The sequence below is a fragment of the Rhinolophus sinicus genome, chromosome 8 (assembly GCF_057876585.1).
Source record: "Rhinolophus sinicus isolate RSI-liver-muscle chromosome 8, RSI-T2T, whole genome shotgun sequence".
In the NCBI taxonomy this organism is placed as follows: domain Eukaryota; kingdom Metazoa; phylum Chordata; class Mammalia; order Chiroptera; family Rhinolophidae; genus Rhinolophus; species Rhinolophus sinicus.
In genome coordinates, this window is record NC_142508.1 from 34,848,064 (window position 1) to 34,872,336 (window position 24,273).

Genomic DNA, 24,273 nt, shown 5'->3' on the forward strand with positions numbered 1-24,273 from the left:
ATAAGTACTGACATAAAGGTCATCTTTCTCTTAAAAATTAAAACTCTAAGCCAAATATAAGTCCCCTAAAGCTTACATGTGGGACCACAGGATGAGGGCACAGCTCTGCCAAGGAACAAGGGGCACTGAGGAGCAGGAATGACTCAGGGGTTTTTCCAGGAAGGCAGGGTACATGCCGTCACTGAGAGAAGGGAGAAGTCCGTGACGGGGGCTGTGATAGAAAGAAAGCCACACTCTGGGCCAGAAGAAAGGTCACGTTTCCTTCCGTTATCTCCCTGTGTTTCCCTTTGTGCTCATTGTCACAGTGATGCTCCCTGAACTGCACAGTGAGATGTTAAATGTGTGTCTCTGCTGAACTGAGCTCCGCAGCAGGAACGGCCTGGGTGACCATGGTCCATGGTGAAGACCCCACAGGGAGGTGCTGGTGGACAAGCTGAGGATGAAGGAGACCCCATGGGAGAGGCCATAGCAGAAAAGGGACGTGCCCTGGGTCACCTCACCTGGGAGAGGTGTCTCAGGAACTCACTAGGTCTATTTGCTGTTCCATCCTAGAAATGATAAAAGGCTTCTGAGGAGGGGTTGTTCCTCTTTCTGTGCAGCTGCTGCAATGACAACCTCACGAGAGGGAGGGACAGCCTCTGAGTGACCACACCCTGTGCATCTGTCTGTCCTGAGGGCTCTGTGCTTTCCTCCATCTGCAAAGCCCAGACCAGAGGAAGGAGAGGCCATGATCCCCACCCTCACAGCCCTGCTTTACCTTGGTGAGATTGACAAGGGGGAGGGAAGCCCTTGTCTGGGAGGGACCCCACCCACAACCAGACCCTGGTCAGTCAGGAGGCCCCAGGGCTCAGGAGGCTCACGGGGAGGAGGGCTCTGCTCAGGACTCAGGGCAAATCTCTCACAGGGTCTCTCTTGCAGGATTGAGTGTGGGGCCGAGGACCCGAGTACAGGCAGGTAAGTCTGTCCCCAGGTGTGCCCATTCCCATCTCTTCACTGGGGACAAGGGGCCATCCCATGGGTAGCTGGAGATGGAGAACAGATCTGGGTTGACAGATAGGGAATGTCTGGGAGGTTTGGGGTGGAGAGCTGGGAAGTGGGAGTGGGGAGTGTCTCTAACCCAGCTTTTCATTCCTTCCAGGGACCCTCCCCAAGCCCACCATCTGGGCTGAGCCAGGTTCTGTGATCCCCTGTGGGAGCCCTGTGACCATCTGTTGTCAGGGGGCCCAGAAGGGCCAGGAGTTCCGTGTGGATAAAGAAGGAAGCACAGAGCCCTGGGACACACGGAAGCCACTGGAGCCCGGGGACAAGGCCACGTTCTCCATCACACGTATGACAGAGCACATTGCAGGGACATATCGCTGTTACTATCTCAGCTCCACCAGCTGGTCAGAGCGCAGTGACCCCCTGGAGCTGGTGGTGACAGGTGAGAGGACACTCAGGGTGTCAGTCTCAGCCTCTGCCCTTAGGAAGGGGGTCTGCTCTCATGGTGTCTCCCACTCACATCCAGCTGTGGGGATATGAGGGAGGTGTGAGCCCCATTTAACACTCTGCCTCCTCTTCTTCTAGGATCCTACAGCAAACCCTACCTCTCAGCCTTGCCGAACCCTGTTGTGACCTCAGGAGGGAACGTGACCCTCCTGTGTGGCTCACAGGAGGGATTTGGCAGGTTCATTCTGACTAAGGAAGGAGAACACAGCACCCCCTGGACACTGGACTCACAGCGACACTCCAGTGGGGATTTCCAGGCCCTGTTCCCTGTGGGCCCCGTGACCCCCAGCCACAGGTGGTTGTTCAGATGTTATGGCTCTTACAGGAACACCCTCCAGGTGTGGTCACACCCTAGTGACACTCTGGAGCTCCTGGTCTCAGGTGAGGAGCCCAAACCTGTTTTCTTCGTGTTTGTGTGGTCAGCTCTGACCCTACCCAGGACAGCCCCCATCTAGGAAGGGAGTGAGGGGGTTCTAAGAGAGTGTCATCCCAATGGGAATCTGCCCCTGAGAGGGATGGAGAACAACAGGACCCTCCCAGTCCTGCCCCTTCCACACACCTGTCACCAGATTTCTCCAGGTCTTGGAGTGAGGGCCTTGTGGAGGCCACAGGGCAGAAGAGTGGGAACAAATACAGCGTCTCTGTGGGGAGCACCAGGCTCTCATCCTTCTCTTGTCCTTTGCCCAGGACCCTCAGGGGACCCCAATCCTTCATTCACTGGACCCACCTCCATAGCTGATGAGCCCCTGGGTTCCCGTTACTCAGAGGGAGCACAGACCACCCCAGGTTAGTTCTGAGTCTCTCAGAGGATATGATGTCCCTCAGATATTCAAGGACCGGGTTGTCTCCTGGGCGGCTGCGAGTTGGGGAGAGACCCAGGGCAGGCGGCACCAGAAGAGTCCAGGGGCTTTGAGGTTGACAGACGATGGGTGGGGCGGTCACGGCAGAGGGAGATCTATGGGGCGGGATCCACGGGGAGAGTGGGTCTCACTGCTCCCAGAGGTGGTGATGTTGCACAGGTCCCTTCTTATCTGGGTCTCATTTCTCCCTGTGTAGTGCAGTATATCTCAAAGGACATCTCAGTCCTGTCCATGCAGGACGCCACCTCAGGTGTGCAGAAGTGAAGAACGGGCAACGTTGGGTGTTTGAGGTGACAGGGAAGATCAGAGCAATGACACAGGTGATGTCCTGAGCACTTTCCTGTCAGCCCTCTGGTGCTCAGCCTGTTCTTATCGAAGGAGAAACATCAAAATCAAACAAAAATAAACAAGGGCTTGCAGACCAGGCTGTACAGGATATTAAATCCCAGTTCTGCTGATTTCCTGCTGTGGGACCATGGACAGGCCACATTCTCTCTCTGAGTCCCAGTTTCATTGTCCGTGGAACGTGTGCCCTACCACCTCCCTCACAGGTTTGCTAAAAGATTTAGGTGAGACCTGAGAAGGGGAAGCACTCAGCATAGGGTGGGCCCACCTAGTGCTCGAGAAATGGCAGATCCATCCTTGTGTCCCCTCCCAGATATGCACATGGAAAAGTCCAGGCAGGTCCCATAGGGAGTGTGAGGTCAGCAGGACTGAGGATAGATCCTGGCGAGACGTGAGGTTTGGGAATGGCACAGAGTCCATCCCACACAGGCCGCGGCTCTGAGTGGTCCTATTTAGGTCCCCCAAAGTCTCTGATGGGTTGCTGAGTGGGAGTGACAGTGCAGAAGTGCATTCAGCTCTAGCTACAGGAGAGAGCTGGAGCACACAGGGACCAGGGAACAGCCATTACAGTCAGAGAAAGAGCCACCAGAGCATGAAGCTGATGTCTGCCTGTTGGAGCAGCATGAGGAGAGCACAGTCCTGGGTTCAAATCCCAGCTCTGCCACTTCCAGGCTGGGTGACCTAGGTCATCAGATTTATCTCTGAGCCTCAGTTTCCTCACCTGTGAAATGTTTGGAGGTGGGGTTGGCATGCCCATGTTGCTTGATTGTTGTGAGGTTTAGAAATGATGAATTCACTGACCCCAGAACGTGCCTGGCACATAGTAGGTGCTCAGTTAAATGGCATCATTGGTTCACTCATGACATCACTTGTCCAAGGTCTTCAAATGTACCAGAAAGTTCTGATCGGGGTCTCGCTGACCTTCATCCTGCTGCTCTTCCTCCTCCTCTTCCTCTTCCTCCTCAAGCACCAGCACAAATGCAGCAAGTCAGGTGAGTAGATGGAGAGACCTGGTCTAACTGACAGGTGAGACCTTCTACTAAAGACACATGAAGTGGCCTCCTAGGGCACCAGCCAAAATATGGCACCAAAAAGATAGAAAAAAATGTTCACTTTTGAAAATTCTCCTAATTAAAAAATCAAAATTTCTAGAAAACTCTTTCCATCCCAACTTGCACCTCAAATCTTGGGGTGGAGATGTGGGATTCCCATGGAAGTGTAGCATCGAGGGACAGGGTCCCACATGGAGGTAGCAGGGGTGTACCAAGCACCTGAAGGGCCACGCTGGTGATGGGGAGGGGTGCCACGTGAAGGTGTCATTGTCAAGGGCAGTGGGGAGTGGGCAGAGTGGGGAGGGTTGGGGGAAGATGTGGAAGTGGTTGGGAGTTTAGTTGCTTTGAGAAAATATGTAAATATCTTGGGGATAAATGTCTGTGAAGGATTTATAAATGTGCAAAGGCAGTTGGCAAGAAAGAAGTGAGGTGTTCTATTGGAATTAGAAATGTCAGTATAACCTCATTAAAAAAATGTGTATATATCAATTGACATAGAAATGGTTACAGGTAAGTGTTTGTACTGTGTGTTCCAGCTACGTCCACTACACACAGTGGCAGCCCAGTAGAAATAAACACACCCATCATCCAGATCTTGGCTTTTAAGTACTATCCTCTGTTAGAATAAAGAGGTTAATAAGGACAGACTTAGACTTTTTAAATTTTTCTTTCAGTTTCATAAAAATTTATTGAAATCATCCATGCAAATTTTGTGTGTTACCGTTTAGTCTTGTTTACATTGAATTCCAAATGGACCGGGGTGGGGATCAGAGTCTCTGAGATCTTAATGCAGCCCTGGGGGCTATGTTCTGGGGCATTTTAGAAGCTTGTCTCTAACTTTGTGCAGGTGTTTCACACCCTGAAGCTCAGGCCAGAGCACTGCAGAAAAGGTAACTTCTCCCCAGAGACACCCCCCGGCCTCCCTCCCCCACCTGTGGCTCTATCACCACTGCCTAATGCCCTTGTGTTCCTCCCCTCAGTTCCAGGTCCAGCTCCACGGCTTGTGTCCAGGAGGAGAAGCAGTGTAATAGGGAAGGAGGTGAGGGCCTGCTGGGAGACAGGGGCAATGAGTGGTTGGGAGGGGTTCTGGGCTTAGGGCTGAGGAAAGATGAAAATTTCCACAGCTGTGTGATGCTAGGCACATTCCTGCACCTTGATGGGCCTCAGTCTCCCCACCTAAGATGGGGAGGGCTGTGTGGGATAGCAGGATTGCAGCAATCTTGGCACGAGATAGAATCTTCTTGTTCTCCAGATGCTCCCATAAGAGATCCCCAGCCTGAGGAGGACAAAGAGATGGACAGTTGGGTAAGAATCCTGCCCTGTCCGGGGACCCTGCACAGGCTTGTTAATAAGCTACATCCATAGGACGCTTCTCTCTCCTCCTGTCACTCAACATTCAGCAGCCTCTGACCTTGCCTTTCCTCCTGAAAGAGGATACATTCAGGCTGCTAGGAGACCACTTCTCAGCAGGTTTTACTGATACCACATGGGCCCCTCCTTCTTGGTTCCCCTACTTGGATATATATATGTGTGTGTGTGTGTGTGTGTGTGTGTGTGTGTGTGTGTGTGTGTGTGTGTGTGTATCACTTTCATCAAGTTTATTGAAATCTTATGCTGGGGAATTAGTTTCACTGAATATTGCTTCATGGCATAGAAAACCCCTTCCCCCAAAACTCCCCAAATGCACCACATGGATTTAATTAGTTATTATCTACTTGGGTCCTTTTAATTGTTGTACTTGTACTGATAGTGCTGCCATGGAGAGTTGTGTAGCTTGTGCCCTGCACAGTAAGACTCGTAGGGTTTGAGACCTTTAAGACTCATGGGGTCTGAGTGGTGTGCCTTCTCTTGTTCACACAAAGGCCCCCTATGGACTAACCCATCAAGGCACGTGGATCCCCTGCCTTCCTTTTCCTCTGTTTATGCTCCTGCCTCTGGTCCCATGGATTTAGACGCAGTGGAGCCGCACAATAAGGTACCTTGGGTGCAGCAATTAGCATTTGGCTCCTACCGCACAGGAAGTCCACCCAGCTAACCTCACCGTGAGAATACACCGTATTTTCTGTTGTCAAATACAATTACCCCCAGGTGTAGCAAGGCCCTCTCTATGCTCATGAATCCACAATTATTTGCAGCCCTGACCTGTTGCCTGAGCACCAGCCTCGTACGTCCAGCTACCTGTGAGCCGTCTCTATTGTCCATCCAGCAGGCACTGTAACATCTCACGTGCAACTCTTAAATCCCCCCAAAGAGTTGTTTCTCCCACAATGTTCACTAACTCCAAAAGATCCAGAAGTCTTTCTCAATTCTTTCCTTTCCCTTGTCCCCACACCGATGTCAAGAGACATTTTGTTTGTCACAGCAGGGAGAGGGGGCCAATGGCACCCAGTGGCCAGGGGTGCTGCTAAACACCCTGCCCGTCACAGGTCGGCCCCACCAACAAACACTCGCCTGGCCAAACGTGTCCGCTCTTCTGAGTGGAGGGACATTATCGTAACTAAAGTACTTCCTTCAGTCACTCTTTATGGTATCGCTATTTCATTTTCTCCCGAACACTTACCACCATCCCAAATGATCTGTTTCCTTGTTTATGAACTGTTCCCAACCCAGAGACTATGAATTCCTTGGGCACAGGGCCCTTATCTGTCTTCTTTGACCCCTGGCAAGTGCCCTGTCTCTCCATCTTTTGCTATGTCTCTCTCTATAGATAAATAGATGTACACAACATACAGCATATATGTAAATAATATATATGTATCTATACAGCATATATATTATATATCTATATATCCCCTATATATACAATATACATATACTATATACATGTGTGTGGACATACTTGTATGTGTCTGTTGGGTGAAGTGATGAATCAAAGCCTAGTTTCCCCTTATTAGTTCATTTACTTATTCAGTGAGTCAACAAATACTAACTAGGGATCTATCTTTGCAAGGCTCTGTCACTGACTAGCTAATGTAAACAAGAATGAAGACACATCTGAGTAAGCGAGTCACATGAGCTGATGGATATTTTAAAGTCAGCTCTCTGGCTTCTGGGCAGAAACTTAACTAAAGAGGGATCAGTGAAAGCAAAGAGAGGAGTTTCACCCCCTCACTGTCTCCGCCTAGCAGAGGCCCGACAACAAAGACCCCCAGGGAGTAATGTACACCCAGCTGAACCTCTCAGGGCTCAGGCAGGGGTGGGGGTGGCCGCTGTGCCTTCTGATCTGTCAGAGGAATTGCTGACACAAATGCCAGACAAGTAGGAGAGGACAGGCAGATGGACAGTCGGGTGGACCTTTTCTGCTCCCAGAGCCCCGGCTTCTCCCCAGTCCAGTCATGCACCTGACTCTCAGTCTCACCCCTCCAGGATACTCCATCTGATGCCCCCCAGGATGTGACCTACGCCCAGCTGAACCGCTTGACGCTCAGACGGGGGACAAGTGCACCCCCTTCCTCTCCATCAGCGGAGACCTCAGATGAGCCCAGCGTGTATGCTGCTCTGGCCATCCACTAGCCCGGGAAGGGCCAGACCCCACTCCAGGGAGGGGCCTGCAGGGACTGTGGAAGGCACAGGACCTGCCTCCATGGAGACATAGCTCGTGACCCCAAGCCTGGGGACCTTGTGAAAGCAAACAGGATATCCCAAGACCTTAGGAGTGAGCTAATTCTGCAGATTAAGATAATTATGAGCTCTACATTTTTAGGAATAGAGCAACACACTTCTACATAACCAATGGTTGAGAGAAGAAAACCCCAAATGAAGACATAACTTTTTTTATGTAAATGATAAAGTGAATCTTTTATATCAACACATATTTTTACCTACTGGTGACGCAAATGTTACATATCAAGGTCAAATGGGAAAATTAAGGGCCTAAACAAAATGATTAGAAAGAGACAAAAGCTAGCCAAGCCCATCCGGATGAGATTCCCCACTGTGTATTCTGGAGGTGGGAGGCTGGGAACTGTGGACACAGAGGTGAGCACAGACCAAAATCACCCCAGGTCCCCTGGATGTCCCAAGGCACCTGCATTTCATTGACAGGACATGACCCTCAGAGCCCAGTCCCATGACTGAGGATTTCTCCCACTGAACCACTCTTGGGGTCTGACGTGTTTTGTGATGGGCTGATGGTGTCAGGTGTTCCCGAGAATCATGAAATGAGAGTGTGCGTGAGCACTTGGGGAGACATGAGTTTCCCTTCTGTGTCTGTGCTCCCCGATGCCCTGGTTCTCCTGTCATCTGTGACACGGTCCCTTAATGAGCCCTGTCTCTACTCTGCCAGGTCCCTCTGCTTCCTCATTGGATTATCTTGCCACTCCAAGTCTTCGGTTCGGAGCATGCAGTCTATTTTAATAAATCTGTAAGTTGGCATAACAAAGAGCTAGCCCGAGAGAGAGAAATCCAAAATGGTGTCCTAACATTCTCTCTGAACTCCAAGCCTGTCATTTTCCTCAGATGCTACCTGTGTAGTTTCTTCAGAAATGTCTCCACTTGGAATCGAGACATTGTTGTTTGAAGGGATCACCTGGTCTGTACTGCCTCTGAGAAACCCAGTTAAAAACACTGATCCTTGTGCAGTCCAGAGAATACAGTCACCAATATTGTGATGACTACATATGGTGCCTGGTGGGGATCGTTTTGTAAATTTGGGAGGATCGTTTTGTAAATTATATAAATGTCTAACCACTATGCTGTACACCTGAAACTAATAAAATAATATTGAATGTCAACTGTAGTTTGTAAATAAACACAATGTGTAGATGCAAAAACAGACACCGGTTCATGGCTGTGCCACTTGCTCGGTTCATGGCCATCTTCACGGCGTCCATGTGTGGTCCTGATGCAAACTAGGGGAGTGATGCCCAGAACTGACTTGCACAAAACAATGCGAGCCAATGTCGGACACCATTAGTTCTGCTCCGAGAACCCCAAAGTGCACCTGAATCGCCTTGCATTTTATGGGTAATGATCATTTCCACTTCAGTTTCGTGGCGCTCTTTCAGTGAAAACACAAAACCACAATCCCAGCACATGCAGATGAGATGCAAATGAGAAACCCTCATGTCAGTGGTGAGAGGGAACAGTGAGCCCATAGAACTCGAGTGCATTACTGGTAGGAGGGCAGACTACACGCTCATCAATGTAGAGAGTGGATTACACTTTTCTGGTTAAAGTGAGAGACACACAGCGACATCTTCGAGTCCGTGCCGTAGAGAAAACATGTACATATGCATCACTCACAGGACATTGACAAGAGAGTTATGGATGTGAGTCACAGACCATGACAAAGTTACATGCACCAAAAAAGACGAGAGAGAATTCGCTGTTCTATGTTAAAAAGTCAAATATTTTTTGTCAGTGAAAATGCACAAATTAAAATTCCACATGGTCATGTACACCCATCTTCAAATGTGATGATGAATAAATAAGATGATTAAAAACTACGTGTTTAGTATTATTCCATTTACCTAAAGTTAAAAAGGAGACACCATGCATTATGGAATTCTAAGGTGCATTCAGTACTTCACTGAGCTCCATAAGGAAGATTAATATCTTTATAAGTGACACTGAGTCAAACTTCTAGTGGGAGTAATCATTTGAATTTGTGTGTTTCAAATGTTTTCTCTTATTTTACAAGAGTAAAATATTTGCATATTTAGTTGGTAGAGGAATATTGTGTATTATAATAATAAGAACTTGTAGTTAAGGAAAGTAAAAATATTTGAGCTTCGATGTGAGTTTGGTAAAACAACAATGTGAGCATTTGGGATCTGAGGCTCGGGGCACAATGCATTCATGCTGGGCACTAATTAGGTGATGGGGTTGCCTAACACGGCCTTGGTCTCCTGTAGAAAAATGTCAGGAAGCTGTGCTCCCTTCTCTGCTCCAATCTGGGGAAGATCAGAGACCTATACAGACTGGGAGGAAAACGGCTCGCTTTTATGTATGGTTGTTATTTAAATTGCAATGTGTTAGCACGCGCTTTCTAGTTTGGATTGGCTCCTTGTTTGGGTGCAGCTGAAGCCTTTTGTGTCTCCCATGTTCATTGCCTGTGTGTTTGTCTCAGTGAGTCCAGAAAGGGATGAGAGGAGAGGATTATCGTGTAAAATCCTGTCCTGTTGACGTGGCCTTCCACAACCCAGAGCTGAGGGTGGGAGCCTGTGGAAAGCCAAGAACATCCACTGTCCAAGCCCAGGCCAGGCTGCCAAGGGTTACAGCTAAGATGACAGGATCCAGATGAAGGGGCATCACCAGTCATGAAGGCTTCCTTCCAGGGTTCCACCAAGACCAAAGGATCCAGATGCAAGTAGGTGAGTCCAACCCTGCCCTAGGTTGCGTTCTGGGCTGAACACCAAGGTCTTCTAGCAGGAGGAGTGGAGACAGAGGCGTGGGCTAACACAGACAGATTAGGGAGGGCTTTGCAGTTAAACTGGAAACACCCAAAGCAGAGATCCCTGGGCATTCTAGGCCCAGTCAGATTCTGTCCTGTAGACCCCGTTGCAGACACTCCCGTTTGGCTGAGCCAAGCTGGGGATGCTCAGAAACAGGGGACTTTGCGATCTCATCAGTTACTCCATGTAATGAGGGCAAGACCCAGGGTTGTAACATGCAGATGGGGCCAGGGTCCAGCTCAAGAACCCCGTCTACCCACGAGAGTCGAGGGCAGGCCCATCACATCCCAGAAGGAGGACTGGTCAACATGGAGTGACCATGCCAGAGTCTCTCTGCAATATGTCAACTATTCTGATGCCAAATCACCTTTTTTTAAAATTGAGATATGATTGACATAGAACATTGTGTAAGTTTAAGGTGTACAATGTATTGACTTGATGCATTTATATTGCAATGTTATTGTCATTGTAGCTCTGTAATGCACAAACGCCATCACCCTCCCTGGTCTAGACTTTTATCCCAGCACCCAGCTGGGTGCTCCATTGGCCCCAAACCTGGGGCCAGGTCCCAAGGTCTCTCTCCAGACTGATCAATGCCCTTAGGATTCTGTACATGCTGATGGGCCACCCTATTCCTCTGCTTCTAATGCCACTGGGAGAAGGTGGGGAAAGAACCCGTGTTAGTAGGATATTTTTAGTGCACTCAGTACCTTGCTGGGAATTTAACATGTAACATAACATTAAATCTTGGAGGGAGCGTTTAGACTTCCATTTTAAATATGAGGACATGTTGGCATAAAGTAGCATCGCCATGCCCAAGAACAGATGGTTAGTTTGCAGGGTTGGGACTGATGGTAAAGTCACTTTGTGGCACAAACCCACGCTCTTCCTTGCCCAGTAGATGGCAATGAGGTCCACACCCAGGGGGTTCATTGGAGATGAGATCGGCCTCACTTGAGCATGGAGGAAAGAAACGGAAGCCAAGGTCCTCCCTCTGTCTCATCAGCAGGAAGAGTGGACAGGATGGGAGAGTGTGCTTCCCCTTTGGGGGAGGTAGTTGATGTAGAAACCCCAAGACGGCCCCTGGCCAACACATCCTGTCCTCTTCTGTCAGCTGCAGGCTCCGTCCTTGCACCCACTGGCTCCAGGACGGCACAGGCAGCAGGGGTGGCCATGGCCCCTCACCCCACCACCATCCTGGGCCTGGGTGAGTCTCGAATGGAGGATCCGCTTTCCAGGGACAGAGGGGGTGGGACTTGGGGAAGGGTCTGTGTCCTTGTTCAGTCCTCAGTCCAGTCCAGGAGACTCTGGGACCCTAGGGGAGCAAAGTGGTCCCCTCCGGGGGTCTGCCCCCTCAGCTGTGGCCCAGACCTGAGTCTGACCATGGAAGGTTCAGCCCTAGATGCTGGTATCTGGGGGTGGGGACTAGTTCAGACTGGAAGAAGGACTGGGGGAGGAGGACCTGCTTGGAAGAGGAGACTGGGGGTTCATCTTGAGACTTTCAGGGCAAGGAGAAACACTGTGCTTAGATACGATGTTGAGGAGGGTGGTTTGGAAGCTACGGGGGGCTCACGTCCGGCTCCATCAAATGCCCCTTGTCCGCAGCCCTGTGAGGAAACCAGGGGCTGGGCGTTTTCCTCACTGAGCTTCTCTTCCAGCGCTCTGCCTGGGCCAGATGATTCACATGCAAAATGGTGAGTCTACATTTAAAAATTTCATTTTTCATACATAATTTTTTTATTTTCAGGCAAAATATTATGTTCCCTAGAGTCCTCTCACGATTTATCTTCAGATAAAATGAGACCCACAGATCTCTTTGTCTGCATCTGTGTGTCCCCACGCGGCCTGACTCACTTATCTTCAGAAACCTTGGCTTTCTTTCACTTTCACAAACACCATTTTCCCCACTAGACTCCAGGCTTCCTCCCAGGGTGACATCTCCCTGTTGAGTGCCCGGCGCCCTCTATCGCTCAGCTTGGGTAATTCATGTTTGGCCCTGGGGTGTCAGCTCAGTGCCTCTTCCCTCTGACTCCCAGAGGACGGGAGCTCTGCCTCCACCAGCCTTGATATTCCCACACTCACCCGCGGGCACGCATCACAGTGCGTCGCTGTGGATTTGCACAATTCTTTAATCAGCTTCTGTGTTTCAGCCCACAAAGGCAGGGACCCTGTGTGTGTTTCTTGTGCTTGGGGACCCAATGGTACATGGAGGGCATCCATGACTGGGGAGATAGGAAGTAAGACATGGAGGAAACACAGAATGAAGGAAGGAAGGAAGGAAGGAAGGAAGGAAGGAAGGAAGGAAGGAAGGAAGGAAGGAAGGAAGGAAGGAAGGAAGGAAGGAAGGAAGGAACTTTTGCCAGCTCCTGCCTGTCTCTAATCCGGACTGCGTAACTTTGATGCCATCTTCCTGTTTCAGGGCTACAAAGCCTCTCTTCCTCCCCACCCCCTACCCCAGCCTAGTTGAGACACATGGGCTTTTCAAAAGCTTGAAAAACAAGGAAATGGAAATAAGGCTGAGAAGAAGGTAGACAGTACAGAGGGAACAGAGGTGGGCGCTGCACAGAGGACCTGCCCTGGAGACAGGAGGCCCAGATCGTTCCTACTGACTCAGACTCCTGCTTCCTTTGTCGCCCCAATGACCTGGTCGTCCTCATCTTGTGCCTTCCTCCCAGCCCTCTTTGTCTCCCTAGAAAGAGGCCGTGCGCAGGGAGATATAACCAGGCCCCCAGGCTGCTCTGACACCTACCGCTCCACCCTAGAAAAGTCCAAGATGTGACCAAGACTAGGGGTCCTTTTGTCCTGTGGGGAAATAACTCTGCAGTGATGAGAATTCACACCCACCTGTAATGGGCTTGGGGGGTTTTGGGGAGAAGATAATGGAAATGTTCCAAAATTGGATTGTGATGGATGCACAACTCTGTACAGTTGCTAAAACACATCGAACACACTTAAAATGGGTGAATTGTGAGGTGTGGTGATTTCCTGAGAACGCACCTGAGGTCCTGCTCTGCTTCCTCCCAGGGCTCCTGCCCCCACCCTCCATCACAGCCGAGCCAGGCCCTGAGGTCCCCCGCGGGCGGCCTGTGACCATCCTGTGCCAGGGCCCTGCTGGGGCTCACACATTCCGCCTGGAGCAGAAAAACAGATCTACATACACGGATCAGAAAATCACGTCTCAACATGGATCCCCGGGAACCGAGGCCCGATTCCTCATCCGTGCAGTGAGTGACGTCACTGCTGGGCCTTATCGCTGTGTCTATAGGAAAGGGTCCGACTGGTCTGAGCACAGTGAGGCACTGAAACTGGTGCTGACAGATGAGGAAGTCCCCACTCTGCCCTCAGGTTTGTGCCAGGTCCCTGGACACTGTCCCCAGCTGTGTCCTCTATCCACAGGCTCCCTGCCCTCCTGGGGACCCCCAGCCCTCTGGGTCCCCTGCCCGTCTGCACACGTGTCCCTCAGCCTTCACACCAGGCTCAGGGCCCTGGAGTTCTGGCCCCATCTGGACACCATGATGGCCTGGACACTCACCCCAGCATCCGGTGGGCAGGGAGCTGGCCCTGCTAGGCTGGGTGTGGAGTGGGCTTCCAGAGATCAGGTGGGGACAGACCCCCTTCAAGGGAGCATGTGTCCTTTTGCTCAGGATGTGTTAAACCCTCCTTTCCACTTGGTGGGAGGCCTAGGCCACATGTCCCCTGCAGTGTGGTCCACCCTTAATTGGGCAAGTCACATGGTCTAGGGGGCCAGACCAGGGCAGGACAGTGCTTTCGGGCCCCTTTGGGCAGAGGCTGTCCTTCCCTGTGTGTGGTCAGCCCCTGAGATGTCTCCTGGAGTCAGGGTTCAGTGAGGAGGGTGACACCCCTCATGGAGGGATGGTGGGAGGGGGAACTTCCTTTAACACTGAGTATCTTCTCTCCCTTTTTTATTTATTCTGCTGTAACTCAGGCATACCTTGGGTCAGTGCACCGTGTCCATCGTGGCCCTCATCGTCCAGGCCTGGGGAGTGTCTGCCTAGTTTATGCTGACCCTGTGACTGACCTGGGGCACTGTGGGTACATTATCCTGCTAGGTGGGGTCAGCCTCCGGGACCCTCTGACGCTGTGGCCAGGTGAGATGGCTGCCACCTGTCCTGTTTGCCCATGGACCAGGGACCAGCTGCTTGGTGCTAATGTAACAAGGGGGTGTGGGGGTGTTCTGAGGGGTGTCCCGACCCCCAGCCAAGTAGAAGCAGAGAGAGTGCCATCCCTGTGCTCCCACGTCTCCCGGTCTGCTATTCTGGGAGTCCAGACGGCGTCATGTATACTGAGCGGTGGAGAGAAAGAGGCCAGGTGTGGATGCTGCAGGAGGTGAGGGACCAGAAACAGCTGAAATGACCAGGGAGCTCAGGCTCAGCCATTCTCCTGCCCCCTTCACAGGGTCCCTTCAACTCCCCACACTGAGCCCCCTCCTGGGCTGGGGAGTAGAGACCTCTCAGTCTAAGTGTCCACACCTAGGGACTCAGCTGTGGAGTGGGCAGTGTGGTGGTAGTGGGGCAGGGGTCCTGTTTCTCTCTGTGGTTGAGTGGACATTCAGCGGACAATGAAATCTTGCATCCTCCTACAGCAGAAGGCCTGTTCACTCCTGGGGGATCTCAGAGCCAGGAGCAGGGAGACTCACCCTGGATCAAACTTGACTATTTATGGTACCTGGGGTTGTGGACTCAGGGTTCTCGGGTAGGGGAGGAGTGTAGGGATTTAGGAGAGACAGGGACCTGGATGGGGCTCAGAGGGAGGTCAGCCTGAGAACGGGGTGAAGACAAGGCTGAATGAGACATCCATCCACTCTTTCTGACTCCTAGGAGGCCCCGGTGAAGTCACACCCCTGCCCACAGAAGTGGGCTCCCAGACAGGTAAGTCACCTGGGAGTGCGTCCAGGGGGAGCGCTGGGCAGGACAGGCTCTGTGCCCAAAGGACAAGGAGCTCCTATCTCATAGGACCAGGGCTGGGCTGGGTCCTGTCCACCTGGTAGTGACTCCTGTCCTCTGCTTCCAGCCCCTGCCTCCCGGAAGTACATGGCGGGGAACTGTATCCGCCTCGGCCTGGCCGGTGTGGTCTTGCTGATCCTGGTGGCGATTCTGGCAGAAACTGGGCTCAGCCAGCGCACGTCCCCACACTGAACTCAGGAGGGCGCCTGCCAGAGAGATTAGACCCCAGCGTCCCAGGAGGGACCTCCCCAGGGCTCCAAGACTCACATCTGTCACCTGCCTTACCCAGGGGCTCAAACTACACCTGCCCTGGGCCTCCCTGTGCCCACTTCTTCCCTTCCTGGAATGGTCTCTGCCTGCCTTCATCTGTGGTCTCCTCGGTTCCCAGTGTCTTCAATCAAAACTCCAGGGAAGGTAACACAAACAAAAGCCACAGTGAGATATCACCTCACACTCATCAGGATGAATGTGGCAAGGAATTGGAGGAATCGGAACCCGTGTGCCCTGCTGGTTGGACTGCACGATGGTGAAGCCACCGGAAGGTGATGTGGCAGCTCCTGGAAACCTGCGCCCAGGATCAACACACAATTCAGCGAAGGAATGGTCACACTTGAAGAAATGCCAACAAAACCTGACGTCTGTGCTCTCACGCCCACAGCAGCAGTAGTCACGATAGGCAGTGTCATCACCAGGCTCTTCAACGTGGGGACGGAGCAGATGCTCAGTGTCAGAGTGATGCCACCTGGGAAGGATGGCCCGGCAGGGGTGGCTTTGAGGACAAGGAAGGGGCCACATGTCTCGGAATGCGGGGCCTCTAGACACTGGAAAGACAAGGAGGGACTCTGCCCTGGAGTCCCCAGGAAGGAGCACAGCCCTGCAGACACCTGGATTTCAGCCCAGTGGGCCCGGTTCGGACTCTGACCTCCAGAATCGTAAGAGAATAAAGCGTGTTGTGAGCCATCACGCTTGTGCTAATCTGTCACAGCAGAGCAGGGGGCTCATATGCCTGGCATCTGACACTCTTTGGTCTCAGGAGGCCCTGCAGGGAAAATAGACTTGGTCAGGCTCCCTCCCAGCCAGTTGCTGGCCTGACCTGGCTACCTGCCAGTCCGATGAGATGGAAAGCTGTGCAGGCCCCGTCCATCTTGCAGACATACTGTAAGTATCCTTGTGTAAGCACCCTGGCTGTGAGCCACCTTTGTCTCTGGATGGTATAAAGGGGGCTGGCTGTTTCATGAGGGGGGCTGCTGAGACAGGACGGGGGCTGCTGGCTGCATCCTGTGATGGGGCTGATTGTGCCCAATAAGCCTGAGTAAAGTATGTCTGCTTTGCCTTCGGTTCCACGCATCTTCTAGCTCCCAGAGCCGCGGACCCCTCACCCACTTGGACACCTGGCACAGCGGGCAGGGTCCTGGCCGGATATGAGAGCTGTCCGTCCCGGGACAAGAGAACATATGGCCCCCACAGAATGTGCGGTGTCCAGTGGCTGCTGTTCTCAGGAGCCAGGCCCCCGTGGAGGAGAAGATATGGATGGTTCTCCAGTCAGCATAGAAAAGGCCTGAGAGGTTTTTACTGAGCTGTTCCTGGAACAGGCGAAAGTCACTGCCGGCCATGTGGCTGGACGTTCCTCACTGCACTGCGTAGCACCGAAGAAGAAGTGCTCTCTGAAGCAGCCTGAATGGGGACCTGCAGTCTCAAGAGGAAGCGCTGGAGGCCCGAGTCCATCAGCTCGAGGGGGACCTCCATGGTGGGGGGTCTGAAACAGACGCTCCCCCGGAGTTCCCGACGGAAGACGTTGGGGAGTCTGAAGACATCCCACACCCCTGTGTTTGGCAGCAAAATGTAAAATATGAACAAACTTTGGGGCCCAGGGGCATTGCTGTGGGCCTCCCAGCAGTGACTGAGTTCACAACTTACACTCCCTATACGCCCACGTTGTTGTGAGACTTGGGGAAGCAGTGCCGGCAACACCCTGCAGAGCCACTGCCGCCTTGGTTGCTGTGCTTGTGGGACAAGGGAGCAGACAGCATTCTCTGTTCCCCAGGCAAAATGGAAAAGCTAACCTCTGTGATGGTACCTCAGTCCCTATGGCAGCGACCTGTGTTCCTCCAGGAATTCATGAGACTGCTGGAGGCCAGCTCCTTCCAGTTTGACTAGGGGGTGGCCAAGGTACCCAGTCAAAGGGGACGAGCAGGGACCGGAGGCCCCACGTGGAACTGTCCATACATTGGTCCCCTTCTAATGTGTAGAGGGTTTTGGCCCCGGTTGACACCAGCACAGACTGCAGTCTTGTTTATGGGAACCCAGAACTCTTCCCCGGACCAGCAATCTGCATTGACGGCTACGGGGGAAAGACTGTGATGGTAAAAGATGTTTCCTTACCACCGGGTATAGGAAGGCTTCCCCTCCGGACCCACACGGTATATGTCTCCCCCGTCCTGGAACATATTCCAGGGGTGGAGGTGCTGCAGGGCCTCAGCTTGCACACCTGTCAGAGAGTTCCGCCTCTGGATCCGGGTGGTGAAAGCAGTGACATGTGGGCATGCTCATAATCCCGCTCAAGTGTTGCCACAGCCCCGGCAAGTGGTTACGGTGAGACAGTACCGCCTGCTGGAGGAAGAGGAGGAGGTTGGCGGCACAATATTAGAGCTGGAGAAGGCACATATTGTGAGACCCATGTGCAGTCCCTTTATCTCCCCGGTATGGGCAGTGAAGAAACCTCATGGGACCTGGCGAATGACTGTGGAGCATAGGGAACTGAACAAGGTGGGGCCACCTTTGCACACGGCACTGCCTCCATTTATGATTTGATGGACCGCTTGACAGTATGCCTGGGAACGTACCACTATCTGTAGTAGATCTGGCGAATGCCTTCTTCTCTTGACATTGAGCCTGAGAGTCAGGAGCAGGTTGCCTTTACTGGGGACAGGCGTCAATGGCCCTTTGGCATCCTCCCACAGGGACACGTGCACAGCCCCACTATTTGCCGTGGACTCATGGCCCAGGACTTGGCACAGTGGGATCACCCGTCCTCTGCGATCTTGTTTCACTATGTTGATGACATGTTACTAACATCTGATTCTTTCAGGTTTAGAGCAAGCAGCTCCCTCTCTCCTCTGCCACCTGAAGTCATGTGGCTGAGTGGTGAATGAGGAAAAGGTCCAGGGCCCTGGCTTATCTGCCAAGGTTTGGGTGTTGTGTGGTCGGGTAAGACAAAGGTCATGCCAGAAGCTGTTATTTATAAAATACAGGCATTTCCCCGACTGACCAAGGTCTCCCAACTACAAAGCGTATTTAGGTCTGCTGGGGTATTGGTGGGTGTTTATACCCCGTTAAGCACAGATGGCAAGAGACTTATATTCCATGGTGAAGAAGAGGGCCCCATGGGATTGGACAGAAGCTATAGAACAAGCATTTGTTGCCACAAAATGGGCAGTGCAGCAGGCACAGGCTCTGTAAGTGGTAGACCCAGGTCGCCCATTTGAACTTGATGTTCACGTAACCCAAGAGGGGTACAGTTGGGGCCTCTGGCAATGGCAGGAGCGTCTCTGATCACCAGTGGGGTTCTGCTCCCAATTGTGGAAAGGAGCAGAAGTCCACTACTCCCTGATAAACAGTTGGCCACTGTATACGCAGCTTTGGTGGCCACAGAAGCCATCACAGGAACAGCGCGGGTGTTGGTTCGTACAACCTATCCCGTTCAAGGTTAAGTCCGTACATGGACCCAGGGCCTCAAAACGGGTGGCACAGACCATCACCCTCACCAAGTGGGGAGCCTACTTGGAACAATATAGCACCCTCAGTTCAAGTCCCCTGAGCACAGAGCTACAACAGGTCCTGGGGCCGGTGGAGCTTGTAGCCCAGACTGAGCCAAGCGCTCTGCCTAGAGGAGAGGACTTGGAGCCCTCGCTCTACAGAGAAGGACAGCCCCCAGTACCTGAGGTGCCTGGTATACTGATGGCTGTAGCTGGGGAGCTGCTGCGGTTTGAACGGCTATTGGAGTTCAGCCCAAAACAGACACCATTTGGTTTGATACTGGGATGGGCCAGAGTAGCCAGTGGGCTGAGCTATGAGCTGTGTGGGTGATAATCAGCCATGAGCCTGGGCCCCTAGTTATTTGCACTGACAGCTGGGTGGTGTTCCGGGGCCTAACGTTGTGGCTCCCTACGTGGAAACACCAAAATTGGTTGGTAGGACACTGTCCATTATGGGGTCAAGCCATGTGGCAGGACCTCTGGGACCTAGGGCAGGGAAAGGAGGTGACCCTAATGCATGTCACAAGTCACTCCCCCTTAGTGTCCCCAGGTAATGAAGCAGATGCCCTAGCACAGGTCAGATGGTTAGAATGGGCTCCTGCCACTGATGTGGCCCATTGGCTGCATAGGAAATTGCAGCACGCTTGAAGCCGAACCATGTGGAAGGTGAGCAGATGGTGGGGTCTGCCCTTGAAATGGCAAGAGATAGCAGATGCCTGGTATGACTGTGCCGTCTGTGCCCAGGACAGCCCCCAACGGCGAAAAATTCTTTGAGAGATACAGCAGCTTACGCGAGGGAGGGTGCCCCTCACTCGTTGGCAAGTAGATTCTATAGAACCCCTGCCCAAAGCCTGGAATGTACTTATGCATTCACAGCAGTGGACACTGCTACAGGGTTATTGTTTGCTTGGCCGTGTTTGGTTGCCAATCAGCAACATACGGCAGCCGCTCTAACACAGCTGTCTGCCCTGGACGGGAGCCCCCAGGTCATCGAAACACCCTCCCACAATGCCCAGGTGTGACTGGACCTCACACCTGTGGGACGTTTTAAAGAGCTTGAACGAGAGACCATGGAAGGGTGGGCCCTACCAGTAGAAGCTCTGCTACATCCGACAGCCGCTCCCATATAAATACAAGTCACTGCCAGTGAGACCCTGTTACAGCCGGGATACGGCAGAAATGGAAACATCCTGTTACCAGCACCCACATGATTGACAGCAGGAGAATGACGGCAATAGACTTGGCCCTGGTGGGTCAAAAGCCCCCACTGTCGTGGGTGGGGCCTGATAGCCCCATGGGGGCTGGTTTGACCCATGATTTACAAGTGACTCCAGGGGTGGTGGCCGAGTGGCTATGGTCCACGGAGGCCCCGACACTGGGACAATTTTGCGAGGGACTTTTGTGCTCTTGCTGTGACCTATCAAGGGGTTCCCTGTTCTATTACATGTTGAAACCATGCAAGGGACCCCCAAGTACTGCCATAAAGGTCTGGTACCACAAACCGGGAAGGGTGCCAATAGCAGCAACCTTCCTTTCCCAGAACTAAAAGCTAGCATGTATCCTCCCAGATGGGAGGGATTTGCCATTGTTGGTTCCTATGACTACTATTTGTTTTTGCCCATAGGTCCCTGTTGGCCAATACCATGGTAGACTGGGCCTACACTTACGCTAGAGTGACCAACATCCCCAGCTGTTGGATTTGCAGTTTCTGGCTAGCGCGCAGAGGGGTTGCCATGGCTTATCTATCCAGTTACCGCAGAGAACTGGACTTGGTTGCGAGGATGGAACCCTCGACAGGCGGGCTGGAACACAACTTGGCGACACGTCCTCTCCTGCATGAGGGAGCAAAGAAACCACACCAAGCTGTGGCTGGGTCATGCAGCGTGGGACGGGAGGAGGTGGCTCGTGAGTGAAGGTATAGAGCTTACCCAGTCCGTTCCTTTGTGTTCGGAATGACAGCCCGGCACCAGAGACATAAGTTGGGTGTCTGCGGTCATATGTCAGAACATAACCCCAGTCCCCGAGGGTCACAATGGTGGAATGGCCAAAAGCAACAAGGATTGTCCCCGATAGGAGCCTGTGGGTTTGTGACTCTATGGCTGGCCCTACCTCCCTGCCATGTGGACAGGGCATTGTACATGGGGGTGGCCATACCTCCCAGCTAGTGTACGACCCACACTAGAAAGTCGACCCCAAGATTGAGAGACGTTTAGAGCCAAGCACCACCGTGGTTTTATCTCTTGGCTATCCTTAGTTCCCACGCCAGTTCCACTGTGGTGGAAACACAAATAACTGCACTTGCTGAGCACACTGCTCGAGCTCTTGATCAAATGCACCAGGCCCTGGGCCTCCTGATGGAGGAAGTAGACCAGATGAGGAAGGCAGTCCTCCAAAACCGGATGGCTTTGGACATTTTAACTGCCGCCCTGGGAGGGACCTGCACCATTGTGCATACTGAATGCTGTGTGTACATTGCTGATAACACGGAGAATGTAAGCCGGGAGCTGTCTGCCCTAGCAGGGGAGATCGATGGCATTCAGCACCTGATAGAAGACCCCCTGCAAGAACGGTGGGCTCAGCTTTCCTCCCCATGGAGAAGGGCCCTTGCCCTGTTGGTAAGAGGGGCTTCTCTCCTCGTGGCCTTCTGCTGTTTTCGCGTTGCTGTTGCGGCGTCTGGGTGCAGGGCTCTGCCATGTTAGCAAAGAGGTCTGCAGCGAAGGCCCATGCCTGAGGAGACAAACTGGCCAGTGAGGAACCCTGAAGGGGTGTTGTGTAGGGAAAATAGACTTGGTCAGGCTCCCTCCCTGGCCAGCTGCTGGCCCTGACCTGGAGACCTGTCAGTCCGATAAGATGCAACACAGTTCAGGCACTGTCCATCTTGCAGACATACTGTAAATATCCTGTGTAAGCAGCCTGGCTGTGAGCCACTTTTGTCTCTGTATGGTATAACGGGGGCTGGCTGTTTCACAAGGTGGGATGCTGAGACAGGATGGGGGCTGCTGGCTGCAAACAGCGATCGGGCTGATTGTGCCCAATAAGCCTGAAAAAAATATGTCCCTTTGCCTTCGTGCCTACATGCATCTTCTTCCAGCTCCCAGAGCTGCAGACCCTGGGACTTCTACCCACTCGGACAGGCCCCCAAGCTTCTAGAAACTGGTTCGGGGGCAGACTCTGACCCCATCCCCTGACGTCTCCTCAAACCTCTGACCACCAGAGTGGGAAGCACAGCCTGGCACACAGTGGGTTCTGGGGTATGGAAGTGGCGGCTTCACTGTGAGGCACTGCCAACGGTGAGCTGTACCAGCACTGGGTCCCCGTGTGGCCAGGAGGTGGGATTAAGGACAAGGCCCCAGTCATCTGCATCTCCTACTGAGCAGGGCCGTGCAGGGTGACCCTCACCCCGTCCCTGTCCCTACACAGAGAGGAGAATGTGAGGGGAAGGCTCACTGCCCTCACTCAGGGTTCCCCTTGTCAGCAACTGTGCAGAACCCTCTCTGCTCCCGACTGTGCATCAGTCTCAGGGAGGAGCGAGGGCTCTTCCTGCACCCGGGGCACCTACAGGACCCTGCGTCCTCCTTAGAGCAGGGCGCGTCCTCGCTGTTAGTTTTGGTGCTCAGCTTCCCAAACCTGGCCAAGGAAGGTCCTTTCGGGTCCTGCTGTGCCTTCTGAGAGGACCCACTCAGTTGTGCTCTGTCCTGCTTTCTGGAGTAAATGGAGTCCAGGCCTGTGCGTGTCCCTCCTGCCCTGGCCCAGGGGAAACCATTCCTCCAAGTCTGTGGGTTCCTTCCATGGGAACAATACTTAGAAAACGCAGCCTGGGGTTATGTGAACTCAAGGCTGCTGGGGTTTGGTTCCTTGTGGACCACTGAGTGCCAGGGCGGATGCAGTGTCAGTGCACAGGTGTTCCCACCCCAGTGTAACACTGCAGGGTTTACTCACTGCCCTTTATGTTGTCCTTGTAGCCTTACATGAAACCCCAAGTCCTAACAGATTCACATAGTTACACTTTTTGGGTTTATCCTGTGGCTGTGGTTATTGGATATAAGCTTATCTTCATTTTCATTTGTTTATATTCATGTCATGTTCATTTCCCATCTTTTATAACTTAATCGTGCTTTGGAATACATAAACATTTATAGGCTTCAAAAGTTAAATCTACACAAAATGGTGCGTTCAGAGATGACCACTTCATCCTAGCCCCTTCCCCCTACACCCCACATATTGGAGGTAAATATTTTTGTTAATTCTGGTTTTCATAATGAAAACGTGAAAAAATAAGTGAACATACACACAATCTTATTCCACCTACTTTCTTAAAAACAATTAGCGTTCCATATTGTCTTGTATCTTTCCATGTTTCTCGCTTCCCAGTGCTCCTGTAACAAATTCCCACAAACTTCATGCTCAGAGCAGCACACAGTAGATCACACAGGTCTGTAACTTGGAAGTCTGACACATGTCCCAGGGCTAAAGTGACGATGTCTGCAGGGCTGCGTTCTCTGGAGGCTCCAGGAATGCATCCATTTCCTCGCCTTTTCCAGCGTCTCTAGGTCACGCACATCCCTCAGCTCAGGGTCCTTCCTCCAGCTCCAAGCCAGCAATGGCGGGGCAAGACCTTCTCTGCTACCTGTGGCCCACCTGTTCCCATCATCACGTTCCTTTCTCTGGCCCTGCCCCCGCCTCCCTCATCCACTTTTAGGGCCCTGTGGTCACATGAAGGCTCCCTCGAGAATCCAAAGTAATCTCTGCACCTCAAGATCCTTTATTTCATCACATCTGCCGAGAGTCTCTTTTGCCAAGTAAATAACTTATTCACGGGCTCTGGAAATCAGGATGTGGGGTCTGTGTGAGGCTGTCATTCAGTCCCCCACATTCTATGTTCTGGAAGTCACGGCACAGGGGTTCCCTTAAATTATTTTTATTATGTGTATGGCTGCTTTGTTCCCCAGATCGCCTTAAATAGTTTACTTTCTTTTTTTTAAATTAAAATACATCAGACATATACCAGTGCGTAAGTGTAAGGTGTACAGCATGTTAATCTGATACATTTACAAGTATATGTTGTAATATGATTGCATTGTAGTGTAACTATCACCTCTATCCTATTACATAATTATTTTTGTTTTAGCTGTTGGATAAAGTTCTAGTCTCTTAGCAAGTTCAGTGATTATAGCTCAATCTTGTTGTCTATATTCACTATACTGTGCCTTAGATCTGTAGGCTCTGTTGATTACTCTTGCAAGTTTGTCCCCTTAAAAACAACTGCTAAAAGAACAAGACAAACAAATGAGAAACAAAAACTCATAGACACGGACAATAGTTTAGTGGTTACCACAGGGTAAGGGGAGAGGGGGTTGGTAGATGAGGGTAAAGAGGATCAAATATACAGTGATGGAAGGAGAACCGACTCTGGG

General features: G+C 52.0%; 2 protein-coding genes across 8 annotated transcripts in view; both read left to right on the forward strand.

The window, feature by feature from the left end:
* Positions 1-229: 229 nt before the first annotated feature.
* Positions 230-15,113, forward strand: LOC109439953 (leukocyte immunoglobulin-like receptor subfamily A member 5). 4 transcript variants are annotated; one of them, XM_088800021.1, is made up of 10 exons: positions 230-761; positions 919-954; positions 1,139-1,423; positions 1,567-1,869; positions 2,176-2,274; positions 3,572-3,685; positions 4,593-4,635; positions 4,726-4,784; positions 4,998-5,050; positions 7,112-8,478. In XM_088800021.1, exons 1-10 carry the CDS (start codon positions 728-730, stop codon positions 7,256-7,258), a joined length of 1,173 nt encoding a protein of 390 aa, XP_088656147.1. In that variant the 5' UTR covers positions 230-727; the 3' UTR covers positions 7,259-8,478. The 4 variants fall into 4 exon arrangements, with proteins under 4 accessions (XP_088656147.1, XP_088656148.1, XP_088656149.1 ...); XM_088800022.1 differs by lacking the exon at positions 2,176-2,274; XM_088800023.1 differs by lacking the exon at positions 4,593-4,635 and having other exon boundaries at positions 7,112-7,250.
* Positions 15,114-15,295: 182 nt separating this feature from the next.
* LOC109439671 (leukocyte immunoglobulin-like receptor subfamily A member 5) overlaps positions 15,296-24,273 on the forward strand; it is a 31,492-nt gene continuing 22,514 nt past the window's right edge. For 3 of the 4 annotated variants that reach the window (XM_088800018.1, XM_074315983.2, XM_088800020.1), the window contains exon 1: positions 15,296-21,474. The gene's annotated coding sequence lies outside the window, so the exon portion shown is untranslated. The remainder of the gene's footprint in view (positions 21,475-24,273) is intronic. The other variant, XM_088800019.1, reaches the window with a different exon arrangement.

Coding starts and splice junctions, on each gene's coding strand:
- LOC109439953 (XM_088800021.1), top strand. CDS start 728: ATGATCCCCACCCTCACAGCCCTGCTTTACCTTG. Junction 4,636..4,725: donor GCCAGAGCACTGCAGAAAAG/GTAACTTCTCCC, acceptor TCCTCCCCTCAG/TTCCAGGTCCAGCTCCACGG. Junction 4,785..4,997: donor GCAGTGTAATAGGGAAGGAG/GTGAGGGCCTGC, acceptor CTTGTTCTCCAG/ATGCTCCCATAAGAGATCCC.